Source organism: Pithys albifrons, chromosome 10 (assembly GCF_047495875.1).
Source record: "Pithys albifrons albifrons isolate INPA30051 chromosome 10, PitAlb_v1, whole genome shotgun sequence".
Classification (NCBI taxonomy): Eukaryota; Metazoa; Chordata; class Aves; order Passeriformes; family Thamnophilidae; genus Pithys; species Pithys albifrons.
In genome coordinates, this window is record NC_092467.1 from 16,954,341 (window position 1) to 16,971,984 (window position 17,644).

At 41.6% G+C, this 17,644-nt stretch overlaps 1 protein-coding gene across 1 annotated transcript in view; it reads left to right on the top strand.

The window, feature by feature from the left end:
- Positions 1–912: 912 nt before the first annotated feature.
- TGFBR3 (transforming growth factor beta receptor 3) overlaps positions 913–17,644 on the top strand; it is a 109,269-nt gene continuing 92,537 nt past the window's right edge. The window contains exons 1-2 of the mRNA XM_071564987.1: positions 913–1,098; positions 15,110–15,285. Coding sequence (XP_071421088.1) covers positions 15,225–15,285 — 61 coding nt within the window. The 5' untranslated portion in view covers positions 913–1,098; positions 15,110–15,224. The remainder of the gene's footprint in view (positions 1,099–15,109; positions 15,286–17,644) is intronic.

Below are 17,644 nucleotides of genomic sequence, written 5' to 3' on the forward strand. Positions count from 1 at the left end.
AATTTTGTGATGGGAGTTTTGCTGTATTGTTTGCCAAGTGCTCTCGTTACCATGGCCTCTAAAGGATATGCAGGTACCAAGAGCAGCCGACACCGGACCTTGCAGTCTCCCAGGACTGTCACCAACTCTCTGCCCGTCCTTGCTGTAAGAGAAAATTACGGCTGAACTGGGCTGGCTACCTCACCATAGTGGTGCTCCCTCACTGACACTTGGCTGCACAACTCAAGAGCCGTGACGTTGGGTGTTTTGACAAGCTTAAAAGTGCATTCTGCACTGAACAGCACTTTTTGTTATGTTCTACCGTAGGTAATAAACCTCGAGTGACCCGGATTAGTTTGCTTAGCTGTATACGCTGTCAGCGGGGGAGTGCTGGCCAAACCCTCTTGGGCTGGGGGCTTTTGGCTGCCCTTGGTTGGGGGTCCCGCTCCGCCCCTGCGCTGCCCCCGCGGCCAGCGGGACCCGGGCTCGCCCCGGGCTGCGGGTCGTACCTCGGCGGGCAGGGCAGGGCCGGGCACTGTCACACCGCCGGTGCCGAGCGCTGCCCCCGCTCCGTTGGGGACGCGGCGCGCGGGGTCTCACGCGCTTTCGAGGCCGGTTCTTAGAGCCGTTGCCGGCTGGGGCCGGGGCCGGGGCCGGGGCCGAGGGGCTTGAGGCACCGGCTGCGGGCACGGTCTGTGTGACACTGGGACGCTGCTCACGGTCCCGGGCGGGGCTGAGGTGTGGGCCGGAGCGGCGCGCTCGCTGCGCTAGGGCGGCGGTGCGATGGGCACCGAGGCAGCGCGATGGGGCGGCGGAGCGCCGGGGCATTGGGGCGGTCACGGCACCGTCCCCGCCCCGCGCCCAATGGCGGCCCCGCCCGCCCCGCCGCGGGGTTATTGCGGGGCCGGGGGCCGGGCCGGCCGACACGCGCCTCCCCCGCTCCCGCCTCCGCGCCGCCTCCTTCGCGCACCGCGGGCCGGGCGGCAGTGGCCGGCGCTGGGCGGCCTCGGCGAGGGCTGTGCTCCGTCCCCTCACGTCCCGGCTAACCGTGCCCATGGCGTAGCCGCGCTGCTGCGTGCCTGCCCCGCGGGACGCGGCGCGGACAGACTCTGCCGCCAGGTGGGTGCGGCGCTCGGGCCGGGCACTCCCGGGCTGTCACCCTGTGCCGGCCGGTCCCGGGGCCCGCGGCGGAGCTGCGGGAAGGGACGCGGGAATGGGAGCGGGGAGCGACGCCAGGCGGGAGGGGGGCGCGAGGAGGCAGCGCTACAGGTGTCCCAACGACGGGCGCTAGGTCCGGCTGGTTGGAAGGTGCGGGCGAGTTGCGGACACCGAGCGAAGCCTTGTGCGGATGCACCGCTGGGCGTGCGGGGTCCTCGTATCCCTAACGAAGCCAGGTGGGAACTCAGCCGTGTACGAGCAGAGTGGGAGTTTAGTGCAGGGAAGGACAATACAAAGGCCAGTATCATGTCCCTTCATTGCCGTTCCGCTGTGGGATTTATTATTGCGTGTTTTGCAAGGGCTGTACTGGAGTCAATTCATTGCAGCCTTCTCAGTACATCTCTCCTAGTAATAACAAGAATGTGCCATTAAAGTTATTTGTATATTGAGTAACTTTTAAATGTTGAACTTTCCTCAGATTCAGATGCATTTGTAATACCAAAATCACTGTCATTGGTGTCAAACAGCATGGGAGGTGGTACTTCTTTTCCTTTTCAAAAGAAACGACCTCAGGTGTAGCTGCGTGTGTAGTTATGCCTTTTCCACTTGCTGTGGATGTACCCAGATGTAAACCTGCTTATTTCAGGTCTATTAAGCTATAGCTGTTAAAATTTATTTGCCATCATTTATTATGTTCTTTCCAAATGTAGTGTCACCAGGACGGTTCAGTTTTTACAGAGATCTCCTGATACGGTTTGTAACCTACCAGATACTTGGACGAACAAGTGCCATGATTTCTTCTAAGAAAAAGGTTTTCTTATTAGATGTGTACTTATACCAAACTAAATTTTTATTTACTTGGGGTTTTTTTTAAGTGAGGTCAAACAGGCTGGAGTTAGACTCCCTCTGGGAAGAAAACCCTAAGTGGGAGAACTGCCTGCTCACCAGTGATACCAGTTAGGTTTGTCTCACAGTGACCTGAAGGACTCATAGTATGTGGAAGACTTTAAAACTACACATATAAATAAAACATCTTCCCAAGACAAATCTGTTTATCACTTCTTGCTAAGATTACTTTATTTCTCTTACAGTCCATGTTTGTTTTTCATGATTGCCAGGCACAACGCGAGTTGGTATCTAGGTTTTAATTATGCTGCACAAATGGCCTGTTAAAGTATTCCCACCAAGAGTGTTAGTAAAGTGTTAATGGAAGATGCGTATTCATTTGAAGCGCTCCAGTTTAACCCATCAAAGCTTACAGGGTTTGAGTTCCAGCTGCGTTGGAGCTGCTCCTCCGTTCGACCTGGGCGGACCCCAAGTGCTGCAGCTGGTGCTCAGCTGGGGAGGAAGGGAGGGGCGAGGAGGGGGCAGGCCCTTGGCCTCCTTCGGTGAAGAGCCCTTTGCTCTGAAACTTGCTTCCCCCAATTGTTTGCTGCAGTCCAACCTTGTTAAGTTTAAAGTGACACTTCAGATTTTTCTCTCCTGCCCTACTTTCTGTCTCTGGGGAGGTCTTGCTTGGTTGTTGATAGTGATGCACAATTTGTGTGTCCAGAGCCTCACCCGGTCAGAGTGTGTAAATGAGAACTGCCATGGATCTGAATTCTTTCAAAAAATAAGCTTCAGTTTTTGTTTCTGGCATGCAAAACATCTTTTCACACCCCAGCATCTTGATGCCTACCTCAGGAACTGTGTTTTGAACTCAGTTGCTAAACCAGCAGGGGGAACACAAAACTTTCTGTCTGTGAAGTCTCTCTTCCTACCACAAATGCAATTTGTTAACAAATTGGGCCTATTCTTTTGAAAGTATTTCTTAGAAAATGAATGTCGGTTTACTTGGACTCCCCCTATACATTGGAATAAACATTATTTTTGAAATCTTGTTTATGAAGTTCCTCTAGCAGACTTGTCTTCCACTTTTCTGAATGGATTTCTTGTCATACTAGCCATCACTGGACTTGCAAAAACATTAGAGGTTTGAGAGAAGTCTCTCTTTGAAGATACTTGAAGTTAAGTAATTAAACCTAAGAAATGATATTTTGAGTAGTCCCTGAAGTTTTAGATAATGAACATGACACAATATTTTCACAGTGAAACTATTACGATGCCACATTTATGGTTGTATGTAGACATCTTGAGAGTTAAAGTGGAGTTGCGAAGAAGTTGTATTCTCACAAGAAACTATTTCTAGTATCTAGGGTTTCCATAAGAGAAATTATTTTTAGATACTCTTAGGTTTTAAGAAGTCATTACTAGTTTATTTTTATAAAGGTCAACTGACGTTCCCAGCACAGATCAATGATGATTTTCCCTTTGGATTTGTATGGGTGGAATGATTGATTAAATCTTTTGTACCAGGAATACTGAGTGTGAAGGCTGTTGCCAGAGAGGGTTATGGGGATGACTTGGATCAGTCCATGTTGGTTTCTAGTCTGTGAAGCCTCATGCAGCCAGATGGCAAACTTAAGGTGTGGATATGCAAACAGGCAGCTGAATGCTCAGTGAAGAATGGGAATTTGCAGCATGCCAGCTATTGCTCAGTAAGAACTGGAGAATGGGCTCTTACCCTGCAGGAACTGTGAGATATCTTACTGCTTATACTTGGTGTTGTCATCTTTTATTGATGATGGGATAAAAACATGCCAGGGAGCATTTGCCACGGAGTAGCCAATTTGCTGCTTGTGAGTGATAGCAATTGTATATTCACCCAGCGTTAGCTGTGAGAACAAGTGGTGACAAAATGTAGTTCCACTGAAATGAACGGTCCCAGGTCAGGTTTAAAGGAAGAGATCTAAGCTCCTCTGGTTCTGGAATGGCACTGACTGCATACTGAGGTAGGAAATGAATATGAATTTTCTGTCCATTGTTTCAGTGCCCAGATATATGTGTATTCCAGTGGCGATGCATTTTTCTCTAAGAACATTATGTGATATTGGCAGCTACTGAAGGTACAAAAAGTTGTATGTTAAATTCTGTTGGTAATCTCCCTCCTCCATTGTTTTTGTGAAATAACAAAACTTTCTCCACAGATGGTTCTCTGAAATGCTGAAGTGTGTAATTTGTAAAGTCAAAGTGAGGTTTCTCTTTTAGTGTTATTTGAAAATAGCGGTAAAGCTTTGCGTGATTTGTCTTAGCAATTCTTTTGTTTGATATCTCCAATAATATTCTGTTAACATTTAAGACAGAAATTACCAAGTCTTGGACAATTTGTGAATCTCAGAAAATACTCTGTGGGATACAGATTGCAAATGTGTTTGCAGTTGCAGTACGTTTGATCTAGTTCCACAAAATATTTGTGCATTATAAACAGGCATTACTTCTCTAGCAGTAATATTTGTGGTGATTAGCAGCAGTATGCTCCTTTCTAGCCACTTCATGAGTAGAAACATTTTTACCATAAAAATGCACTAGCAGAGAAGTAGTGCAATTGGAGTTGCTTTATCCATAGCTGTGGATTCACATTTTTATGTGCTGGCAGTCATCCAACAGAGCAGCATTTCTTCTGCTATTACAGCAACAATTAACTCTGTGGTAGCCAAAATGAAACAGATTTACACATCTCTGAAAATCAAGGAAAGAGGCTTTAAAGCTGCCACTTTAGTTTATATTCCATGTTTTTTATTTCCAGTATCACAATTTTTGTTTTTAAAAACTTACTTTATAACCTTGATAATCTAAATAGTCAGACTTGTCAAGTTCAGCAGAGAACATTTTCTGTATTGCATGTAAGTGTAATAATGTTGACTTGTAGTGCTCAAAAAGAAATATGTTTGGGAAAATATGCTAGTTTCTGATGTATCTGTAATGAAATAAATGAGTTTTTTTGAGGAAAATGTGAAAATAATTATTTCATGAATAGTACCTTAAAATGAGCTATCTGTTTAATATTAACAAATACAATTCCATTATACTTATCCCTTCTCTTTAGTAGTCTGTGTAATTCGAGTACACTAGTTGGCCAAGTTCTGATTTTTTTCTTTTGCCTTTCCTGTTGCAACACATTGTAAGATTTTTGGAAGTCAGCTGGAAAGGGCCCCTCTTTTAAATGAGTTGAATTGTGACCTTGCAAGAGACCTGTTTAGGTTACAGGGGAGTAGCTTATCTGGAGGTCATGGGTGTGAAACAGGTTAATTATAGAGCTGCGGTGTACAGGGTGTGTTTCTGCACAGAAGGCAGTAGGGGCTGGGATACATAAGGTGTCCTTAATAATTCTGAAGAATAATGACAATCCACTTATTCTCTGATTTCCTTTGTAAGTGTAGGCATTTTCTTTTGGAAATCAGCATGGTTTATTGTGTGTGAGGGACAATAAAAAAAACCCCAAAGTATCCATGAGTTTGCTATATAGTATAAAACTGCTGAATTCGTGTACTTCTTTGCCAAGAAGCTGGAGGTGGATTGAAGACCAATGTGTCCTCTTTTGTTTTAGATTATACAAGTAATTTGTTAGACTGTAGCTGCATTTGACAGCAGTGTGGTTAAGAACTATGGTAGTATTTTATCATCAATGCAATATACTGTTTTTGACAATGACTTGAGTGAAACAAAATTCTCTTTGGATTTATGAAACAGCTGTTGTGGTATTTGAAAAAATGGGCCTTTTCTTGTTTTAAGGCTATTGCATTGGTGGGCCAAGTCACTCCTCCAGTATGTACAGCTTGTGTCCTGTGACAGATCAGTTCTCCCTCCAGCATTTAAAGTGACCAGTGTTGGTGAATCCTTGCAGATCCGGTGGTTTGATGCACTCCAGTGATGAGGCGTAGGGATTTCCTTGTGGCATACAATATGCACAAGTTATTTTTATGGATATAGGAATTTGTTGTGGCCTTCCCTCTTGCTATACTTGTGCTTCAAAGGCTTTTACAGTCTTTGATTATACATTTAGTGTAAATGATTAAAGGAAATTCTGAATGGTTAAAATTTTATGGGAGTGAATCTCTGTTCTGAGTGGAACATGCTGGTGATGCATACCTTGACTGAAACAAATCCCCACTGAAGTGCTTATAAATAATAATGTTTACGAAAAAACCTTTTACTGCAACCTGAACATGTTTTTCTGCCCAACAATCTGAGTTGCACCAGTTACTTGATAGACAATTAGGGAGAGGGTAGATTACCCCTACACAAAGGGAAACTCCTTTTGACTCATTCTTTTGATTTTGTGGCACTTTAAGGTCTTCCCTAGTTGTGTGGGAGAAGTTTCCAATCTGTAAGATGTGCATCTGAAAGTTTAGTGGCTTACATCTAACTTTTGATAAATATGTTAATCTTGCATTCTTACCAACCTGACGAAATAATGTATTAATCTGTTAATCTAATTGCCTTTTAGAGTATGCTTTATTCTAGAGACCAAAATTCAATACACACTTCTTTCGTTGCTCTGTTTTGTTTGTTTGGCTTTTTTTCCCAAAATGTGGTTTTGATAATGCCTGCAGTTTACTTTAAAATACCTGATAGTTAATATTTTAACCTGTTCATTTCCATCTTGGAGTATATTATGGCCCATGGCAGTGGAGAGGGCTGGTTTGTATCACCTCATCAAATTCCTCTCTCATGGGAAGCAATGCATTTTCAATCCTGCTCACTTATTTGCCAACCACCTTTTTTTTTTTCTCCACAAAGGTTGCATCCTTATATAGCGTATTTATGGTCAATGCTATAGTCTTGCTTTTAGTACTCTTTGTGGATTTCTTACCATTAACCTAGGCAATTGGGGGTATTTATTAGGTCATTGTTTCAAAACAACTTTTCTAAATGTGTAGATGTCACTTCAAGATTTTAAATCCTCCAGTGATTGATTTAGGGTTTTTTTCTGGTAGGAAGATTCCAAGGAGAATATTTCTAGATGCAGTTCTAAAGTTTTGGAGTTCAGTCTTGAAAAAAATAACAGTGTCAAGCATTCATTGACAGAGTAATTTACTGAAATCTTGGAGTGGAAGAAGCCTTGCTGAGTTGTGAACTTTCCATCCTGCTGTGGCTTCAGTTCCACAGAGATGCCTTCCCTAGGGTTATATCTGTCTTGATAGGTACATTAGAGCTGTTATCTGTTTAGTTTAGGTGTGCAATTAGAAACTGAGCCAAGTAAAACTTAAGATAAATGAAATTTGTGTGAGGTTGTTGGCTGCTGCTGTGTTTGTGAAGACTAAGATAGTCCAGTGCCAGGAAACCTATTCTGTTACCAGTTAGAAACCATAAAAAGTAATTAGTCCAAAGGAATTTAACTATAAGAAGGAAAAGCTGATTAATGGGTTAATTTGGAACTTGAGTTTTTATTAAATGTACATTTGAGATTTCTTGGATTACCATGTGTTTATGCATTTATGTTTCTAGACATCTCTGTTTTTTCTTCCTTCTGTTTCCTGAGTGTGTATCAGGTAGGTGGCAGTTAATTGTGCTGCTGGTATTCCCTTGGAAGAGCAGTGAGATTTTTCATCCACATTTTAACTAAAAGATAGAAGCAGAATGCCTAAAGTAGTGTTGTCTTTCTAGGCAGGTGTTACAGGGGTGCTGCTGTGGCCATATTGGCATCCTGTGAAGATGTTTTGCCTGTGAAAGAATAGACTCCCTGTGAATGGCACAGAAAATGCACGGCTGATGCTGGTACAGACTGCAGATCTCTTGAGTCATTATAGTGCAAGAATTGTACAGCATCCCAGCATCTTGTTTTCTCCACTCCCTTTAATGATGTTCTGATGTAGGATGTTCCTGAGGTCTCTACATTAAAGTGGAAAAGTTCTGATTTGATACTGAAGTTGCATGTAGGGTGTTGGTCTTGTTAAAGTCTGTCTGAAGTGCCATCTGGGCTCCCTTCTGTAGAGGTTCAGTAACTTCTGGGAATTTCTGCTGTTGTCAAAGAACAATCTGTTCCAGTCTACTCCTTGTGGAAGACTCTTGGGTACTCCTTCAACTAAAAGACTCCCGAAGGCACTTCCTTCCCTTCCACCTGTTGAACCCTCCTGCATCCTGATCTTGTAAGACACTATTCTCTTGTTTACACTTGGTAAACAAAATCTTACCCCTCAGCCTAGGAAGATTCAACTGCATATCTGCTTATGTTGGGGGGAAGGGAAGTCCCGGGAATACACAGCAGACTAATTTTTGTCCTGTTTCTGTAAACTGTGTTTAACTTTTGTGCTGTGTTGTGCAATGATTATTCAGCTGAAACATCCAGTGTCTGGTGTCATCTAAGCTCACAATAATAAAGTCAAGAGATTAAAAAAAATGTTGTGAAGCTGAAGGGAAAGTTGGTTATGAAATGATACTGAGAATAGGCATCCTCTTCCAAACTGGAGCTTTGTGCCACTTGTGGGCAAAATATGTACCAGGTAACAAAACCTGCCTCAGTGAACCATTACAAAAAAGGTAGAATGGTTTCACATCTTTTCATGGACTCATTTGTGTGTATTTTGGGGCTTCCAGTAATTTGACAGGCTACATTGTAATATATTAATAAGAAAATAAATACACAAAATGTTGAAACAAAAGTCACATGGAATAGAGGGGCACAATTGCTAAGTGGCATAAAATATCTTCCCTTGGCACTTATCCAGTTCCCATAGCCTTTAACTGTGACTTGTTGAAATGTCCCATTACAGGCACAGCAGCATGTGAACTGCAAGACATCAGAGTTACTTTTTGCCTGGGCTTTTGATATGTCAGGATTTTTAGTTTTATTACTATTCATATATTCCCTGAAAATGAAACCACTTTGGTGTTTCTAAACCAGAATCTGTTCCCTTAATAGTTTATGAATAAGTTACTGTTTTGAATTCTGAATTGGAACTTCATGTATATGCCTTGGATGTAGGCATTAAAAAATAAATACATATTTTCAATTCCACATGAATATTTGCTAATCCTGTTAGTCATCTTTCTGACCTGTATGTGTGCACATCATGGAGAATGGACAGAGGATAAATGTCATCTAATAAAAAAGAAGTCTGCAAAAATGCATATTTAGTACAAGTAGGGTTATTAAAGAAACTCTTTTGAAAACTGTTCTGTTCCTGAGTTTATAGAACTGCTTGTTAACTGTTAGTGTTGGGTTTTGTCTTGAGCTTGGCTGTACTTGATTACAGATCATTGGCTTTTTCACTTACACATGGAATGCATGTATTCATTGCATTCATGTAGGGAACCAGCTGGGACAAATGGGCAAAAAACTGGTTAAATAAGTTAAATGGTTGCCATGCGTAAAACAAGCAAACAAAAAGTGAAAAAGCTTTGGCTGTGAAGGCTGCCTTGGATGGCCTAGAAACGTGGGTTCATGTTGCTATGGTAAAACAACACAAAGGGACAGATCCTGCTGGCTTCACTCAAGTATCCCCATTCACTTTGTTGGGACTTGTGGCGGGACTTGGAGGAGGATTTTTGGCTCACTTTGGTAGAGAAGTGTTTGTTAGCACTGTTGGAGAGAGCTGTGCAGCCTCTGGCATCATGCATGGAAAGAGGAGGGAATTGCCAGAGTCTATGTAGATACGGAGGAGAGGAAGTGGGAGTTACTCTTCAGGCAGTAAAGGAAAAGGTTAGACAACGAGGAGGGTAGAGTTAAGGCAAGGGAAGAACTTGTATGGGAAAGGTAGGTGCTGATTCATGAAATGGATGATGACTATTGGGGAAAAAGCTTAAAGGAACAGAAATAAAAGGAGCAAAGAAAGCAATAAGATCCTAACTCAGCAATAAATGTGGTGAATTCCTGTGCTGTAAAAGTCTTTAATAGGAAACAGAAGACCCCCAAAATCTGTGGCTCTGGCCACCTGCAGGCATAGGTATTTCTAGGTTGGACTGTGCAGAGAAGTTTTGAAAAAGTAAGCAAAATTAAATTTACCAAGAGAAGAAAAGTGAATAAAAATTGAAACTAAGGAGAGTGCTGATTTCAAGAGGGGTAAGGTGTAATAGGTACTTGTCTAGAAGTACAGAAACAGCCTGAGTAGGAAGTGGCTCCAATGTCCTGAAGATAGAACTTAATTCTAGGGTGTACCATAGATCATTTTCATTTGTAGTTCTTCAGGAACTTTAGAGCAGAGTCCCATCCCATTTTTGGAGGGCAGTAGGCAGGTGTGGGGTCGATGCATTTCTGCTGGTGGCAGAACAGTGGAGATTGTGATTTCTTAGTAACAAGCCATCCATGGGCCACAGAGCCCTATGGCCTGGCATGCCTGTCAGTGAGGACTGGGAAGTTCCAAGGGGAAGCTGTATTTTTTTAGGAATAAGCAGCATGCTTCTAACTTGTGAATTCTTTGGTCGTGTTGTAGTATTAAAGGTGACGTTTTAGTTCAGAGGATAGCTTTAAAAAGTCCACAGAAGACTGGGATTCTGAGGACAATGAGCAGCAGATTTTTACAAAGACAATTTTCAGTTAGTGAAAGGCAAAGAGGTAACAGTAGTGTACTCAAATGATCAGTGTTTTGTGCTAACTGCTGCTAGCTTTAACAAATGCAGATTCCTGTAAATACCACTTATTAAGGAGCCTCTGTTGTCTTCTAGCTTAGCACAGCAATGTGATTTGTCCTTCCAGTCAGCGCATTTTGATGTTCTCCAAAAGCATCATGCTTTTCACTGCTTTCTAGCTAAGCTTTATGCATCAAAATTCTCATGGACATCAGAGGCTCCTAATTTAAACCAAATTAAAACTTCATGCTGTCTCCTCTCACTGTCTGTGTGTGCTTCAAAGTGTGTTTTCCTCCCTTTCATTCCTCCAGTCTTCTTTCAAACAATAAAAGCTAGTGGTAGTAAGATTCTTCCTGATGTTCCCAGTGCTTCTTCCTTATTGCATCTACAGACTGATAATTCTCAACAAAACAGGCTACCTGTGCTTTTTAGACCTTTGTTTTACAAGGACTAGTAGCCTTTACAGCAGCAAACTTGTGAAAATGACCCCAGCAGACTGTGCCTTCAATGGCTCTGGCTGCAGGTGCCCTCTGGCAGCCTTCCTTGTAGCCAGTAGTGTAAAGCATGAAAACATTATGTTTAGTAAGCCTGAAGCTCTCATGTTGTCTTCCCTTCCTCTTCCTCACTGGGATTTTTTGGTTATACTTTTGTGATTTCAGTTGCAAAAATAGCCACCGAGATATACCCCAAAGGAAAAGAAGATTTTCTCAGAAATTTCTTTGAATCTCAAGTTGACTAGCAGTTGTGTTTACTTCTTGTATAAATAGTTTGGGTTTCTTATCCCTTTGCACAGCTTTCTTCTCTTACTTTGAAAGAAATGCCTCCCTGTTTTGTGAACTGCTTCAACTTTTCCTAGTTTGCAACTTTCTCATGTTCTTTTAGTGACAGCAGGTTTCATGTTGAAGCAAAATCCAGCAGATTTTCTGCATCTGTGTTTTGACTTGAGTTGCAGATATGTAGCTGACTGCTGGGTATCATTCATGCTAAAGTCATGAAACTCACTGTCAGTTTGTCACCTTTTCACATTGTTTGGTATTTGCTCTCCTTTTTAAGTTTGTGAGTGCAGGTCTTCAAGGAAGTGAGTTCACTCTTCCCAAAGCTCATCTGAATGCTCATATACTGTCTGCTCTGAGTTACACCTTATAAGTGTTTTGGTCAGTGGATTCTGGAGGAATCAAGTCATTTGTACCAAAGCAAATGTGTATGTATTCTCTCTCCCTTTTAAATCATCTTTCCTAAACCATAGTCAAAGTGAAACTTGACATTTTAACGTATTTAAACGGTTGGGTCAGAATGGGATTCTCAGCAGCATCACTTTCTCTGTTTTTTTTCCTTGTGCTTCCTATTTCTGCACAACTCTGTGCCTTATAAAAATGTCACTGAAGAATGAGAGGTTTGTGCTGATGGGAGTGTGATCTTATGTTTTCTTATTTGATATATTGGGTTAAGTGCTGTGGTTGCTCTTAATGGTTATACATCATTAATTTGGGTTTCAGAATGCTTCTTCATTGCCTGTTTGCACATCTGACATCTTGCAGGACGTTATAATGGTCTGCTATACATAACACTGACTAGAAAGCTCATTATTTGCTCTATTTGATCATTTTTCTTTGTGGCAGCATTTAAAAACTGAGCTAGGAACCAAATACAATCACTGAGCAGAGTTAGGTTTCTTTTCATGTAGAGAAATAGTAACAAATGATTGCAGCTTATATTTGACTTCCCAAATGATGTTCAGTATCTGTCATGGCTTGTTATTTTGCCACTAAACTTTCTTGATTCAGATATTCATGTTCTGTATCAAAGGATTTTTTAGCACTCTTGTCTGTAAATTGTTGTTTCTGTGAGTAAAGGTAGGCCTTAATTTACTACAAAGTTCAGTATCCCTCGTGGATTTGAGGGTTTAGCTCTGTAACCTTACACTCTAGAGGCAGATGGGAGATGCTGAGGAGCATATTGAATACTTCCAGTAGGTTCAGAGTGAATAATTTTTACAAGCCTTGTGAATTGCCCAAGGAAACCATCATTTTCTGAGGTTTTCCTGTTTTGTGCTGTCTGTAGCACTGGTTTGTGTGTTTCTTCTTCCTTCTCCTGAACTTTCTTGAAGATGAAGCCATCTTCTGCAAAAAGTTATGGAAGAACTCTACAAGTAAATCATGCTTGTTGAAGGTTTTTAGGGTGGATTATTGCTGCTTTATGAGACTGTATTGCTTGTTTTGTTATTGGTGATAGAAATTCATTGCAGTGGTTTGTTACAGCAGTTGTGTTGTGTGGTAGTGTTGTAGTCTCACCTAAAGTTTTTTTAAATGTGTTGTTCCTAGCAAGCAGTGGAAAGAATAGTCAATGCCAGAGAAATTTGTAAGTGCTAAAACATTCATCCTCAATTACAGTGATATGTTTTAAGATGGAATAAGCAAAATTACACAGAACTGATGTAGTTACATGAATGATATATAAGAAGGTATTTTTTTTATTTCTTGAAACCTTTTTTTTCCCCTCTTAAAATAGCATTAATTCCTAAGTTCAGAACTGGTTTTTGAAAGAACAATGATGAAAAATAAAAAAAAATGCAGTTGTTTTATTTTTTTTTAAAGCTAGGGCTACTTTGCTTTAAATATGCCAGCATAGTTTCACAGGTTCTCAGTTTGAGATCAGGGTTTTAGGTTAGTATGACTAAGTATTTTGTTACAGATAGTGACAATCTCATAATTTAATTGTGATGGAAAAGAATCTCTAGTTTGATATATCTGATCATGCACTAACCATACATAACTTTGTGAATAGCAGATCACACGATAACCAGATCTTGTTTCCATTATGCAAAGTAATATCCACTTCTTGGAAGTAAAGAAAACTCCTTTTCTCCAGATTGAGGCCCAGTAGGTAGAGAATAAAGATGACTAGATAACATTACTAGAGTTATCATTTCTTTAGTGGTTTGCTTAATTGACTTCCCTTGTCTGACAATGTTTCTAAGCCACTAGAAGGGAGGTGATGAGGAGCTGCACAGCCGAGAGAAAAAGTTACAGAATTTCAACCTAAAATATTGTGTGTCTACAGCAAACAGGAAACAGAAGCAAGTATTTATCTTATATGGGAAGCTGAGCTTGAAAGTAAACTATGTGAAACCCCCTATTGTGACAGACCCTCAGCTCCTTTGTTGTCCCACATGTTGCTGTCCTGCAGACCCGTATGTGTCTGCGTGCTCCAGCAGCCTGCTGAGCTGCCCCGGGTCTCTCCTCCCGCACAGGTGGGCTCTGGGGCACTGTCACCACCTGGCAGGGGTTCCAGGAGCTGAGTGCCTAAGGAAGGATCTGTTGGAGCCTGGCGTTGCGCCTTGGGCACTGACAGCCCTTTGTGGATGGGATTCTGTGGTGCAGCTCCCCATGCACAGGGCAGTGCTGTCCCTGCTGAACAGCTACTGGAGAAATGCTGCAAAGGAATTTCTGGTGTTTTCCTCACAGGCCTGGGAGTGCTGGTCTTAAGTGCTGGTCTCCATGCTGGTTTTCCTTGTGCAGACTTTTGATGGTGCACAGATGGCACATGCTGTATAACGGTGCCTAACCTTTTGTCTTTGTACTTCATTCTATTTTAATGTCAGCAAGAATGTTTTAAATGGTATTCATGGTGCCACGGTGTAGATGTTTTGGTCCTGACTCAGCATTTCACTATCACTTAGTCCTGGGATGGTGGTTTGTGCTTTATGGTGAGTGTTAGAGGTTGCCAAGGCACCATCTGTCATCTTCTGCTCCTGAAGGCTGGCAGTGAAATAAAGTAGATAATATTTTTAATTTGAGCACAATACCAGCATTCTGGTTTCTTAGCTTATGTAGTTTTGTTCTAGACATTTTGATGATTGAGAATAGGTTAAAAAAAAAACCAACGAGTGAAGAGGATATTGTGGATCTGGTGTTTCCCCTCAAAAATCCGCAGCATGTGCTCTGGGAGTCAGAATTTCCAATGTTTTAAGGTTTTCAGACATCAACTGTATCATCATCTTTTTGTGTAGCACATTATTGTGTCTTGAAATCTCTTAAAATAAAGATTCTGTAAAGCTTTATGTTTATATTTAGTGTCAAGTGGCATTGAAAAGTTTTCAGAATTTGTCACACTGAAAAATGATGAGTTAAATTTATTGAGTTACTTGTAAACCAGCTAGCGCACATGTGAAACATTTCTCCATGCAATAATAAAGGTAGCAGCAGATAACTAAAACAAATGTTTATATGTCCCAGAGAAAGTCTGATTACTTAAAATAAACATGTTTGAGGGTGTGAGTACCATTGGCAGGCTTCAGCGGGACTTCGGCATTAGTTGACAGAAGGGACTCTGGGCTTTCACTTCCAAGTAGATCATAACTTGCACAGGGTATAGTACGAGAGCAACAGCTGCAAAGAAGGCCTGAAATAAGGAGGAATGCTAGGCTATTGGTACCTGGGTATCTGGCAATACAAGGTACACTCCTCTAGTAGTCTTTGAAGAAAGAATTCTATTTCTCTTCTTACAAGAGAGGCAGTTTTAAGTGCCTCATAACATTTCTGTAAGTTGTATTTGTAATAATATCTATTTTTACTTTTTTCTGTAGGCAATTAAAAGTCCAGAAGATTTGATTTCAAAGCACATCGCAAATTTCAAAGAAAGTAAACCTACATGAAGGGCTACAAAGGGAATTGATTTGAGAAGATACAGCATTTGCAAAAATGTCTTCAAGTTGTGTGACTTCAGTGTTTGCTTTGATGGTTTTGTGTTTTGCAGCTGCAGGTAGGTGGTATTATGTAAATCATGCATTCAGTGTAACCTATTGTATGCATTCAGAATTGTTGATCAAAAATCCTTTTTCATGCTGAAAAAATGTAGGTCAGCTAAAGTTTATGTTTGTCTAGGTTTCATATAAAACTACTCTGATCATAACTGTATCATATATGATGGGACAAACAGTGCTGTTCCTTAAAGAATGTTTTCTTACGTCTCTGTTCACCCTTGCAGTCAATTAAGAACTTAAGTAGTAACATAAGTTATTTAGGTTATTTACATATTTATTTAAGAAAGAAGAATTGCATGGTGCACATATATTACAAAGGAGGGGGTTGCTGTGGAAGCCTTTGGGAGTGGAAGCAGGGTAGCTCTGCCAGCATGATGAGCTCTGTCAGGAGGCTGGATTTATTACTGCAGGTGCAGGGCTGTGCTGGTGAAGTTGAGCTCAAGTCTCTCTACAGAGCTGGACCGAAAGGGTGTACCAGCTCAGCTCCATGCTGCCTTCAAGACCTATAATCTGAAATTGTGCCGATTATTTAACTTCATAAAAAGAAATGTCTGGCAAAATCTCAGAAAGGTTCATAATAGGTCATTGAGTCTCTCCATCCTTCCTGCCCTGTTGGGGTAAACATCATCTCGGTCATTCCTGACAGTTGTCTAATCTCTTTTTGTAATGAACTATCAGTGGTGGTGGCAAAGACCTTTTAAAAACAGTTGTCAGTGTTACTGGAGGCCTTATAGTTAGGGACATGCTGTTTATAGGGTTTGCTCCTGTCCCACATTTTAGCCTAGACAGGGGTTTTTAAAACCATCTGTTGCAATAGCTTGTGACAGAGAAAGGAAAGCTCTGCAGAGTTCAAGTACCTAGTTTATACTGTAGTTTCTTCAAGTGCTGAAGTGATTCTTCTCAGTTTGTTTGTCCAAGTTCTTTCTGTGGTTGCAAGGGGAAGCCTCTTACATGTCCAGCTTGCATACAGTGTGGGTCATTGGAGAAGATGCCAAGTGGTTATATAGTCAGTCAAAATGAGATAGTGGGAAAAGTGGGCAGATGTCTTGCTTAGATCTGAGATGTCCTCACTGTGGAAAAGATGACCAGGCTTGGAAGAGACAGGGCCGAGCAATTAAATGTGTTACAATTTGGCTTCCTTTCATGGTCAGCATGGAAAACTGTTGTTTCAAGCCCTCAAGCCTTGTGGGACTTTCTCTGGGTTTGACCTTCTGAAGGCATCCCTCCAGCATTAGCAACTTTGATTGTCTGATGGTATGTGATGCGAACGTTTTGCAATAGCTTCACTGCAGATGAACTTTTAGCAATCCAGGGTGTGTCTGAGTGTCTGTGGCTGGGGCCAGAGACTTGAATGCTGGTCTTGGCTGAGAACAGCCATTACTTGGAGCAAATCCGAATCATTATAGATGTGTAAAAATTTATTATAAAAGGAAGTGCCAATGTAGAAAAGTAGAAGCTTTTTAATTTATCACAACCACAATTCCACTTTGCTGCTGAGGAAATTGCTTGCCTAACAAGTCAGCTTACCTTTTTATGCCAGCTTTAATTAAAACCCACTAGTTTAAAAATGTTATCAGACACAGTAGTACTATTAGAAAGTTTTTCAGTGTTCAGAAACGTTAGCATGTCTGTCTTGAAATTTATTGTAGGTTTTTGGTTTTACTCCCCAGTTCTGTGTTTTCCTTTGGCAGCTATTCTTGAAACAAACTCTTAAAAAGCCTTGGATTTGAGCAAATGCTTATTCATAAGTAGAGTCACAGAATGATTTTGGCTGGAAGGAACCTCTGGAAGTCTAGTTCAGCACCGTGCATGAAGCAGGGCTAGTTTCAAATTATTTCTTTCTTGGTGACTGATTCTTCCTGCTATCTGCATGGGAAGGAGGTAGGTGAAGGGAGTAGAAAGGGTCACAGCTGGTTAGGGGAAGGTGGGGAAGCTCTGTCATTGTGGTTTCTGGCTGTGCCTGCCCTATGGGTTTTGGTTTTCTGCCATGCGTTTTATTTTTTCAACAAATTCTTAATGAGAACAACCAGCTAGTGTGCTTTACAGTGTATGAGTGCAGTAAGATAAGAGCAATAAAGAACTGATGGACTTTGATGAAGAGGAGAGAGAGAGATGTCAGGCAGATGTAATTAAAACAGAGGAAGGACAGCTGTCTGAAGGTTATTTAGGTAGAGTTTTTGCAACTCTCTTGATTCCTATCAATGCAAACAGTTATAATTTAAATGCAGGAGGTTTGTGGCTATAGGTGAAACATGGGTGGGAGCAAGCAACAGGTTCCAGGCATGTGGAAAAAGCTCTGTGGCAGAGGCCCATGAGCCGTAGTGAGAGTGATGGTCAGGGTACTGCAGGCTTGGCTCT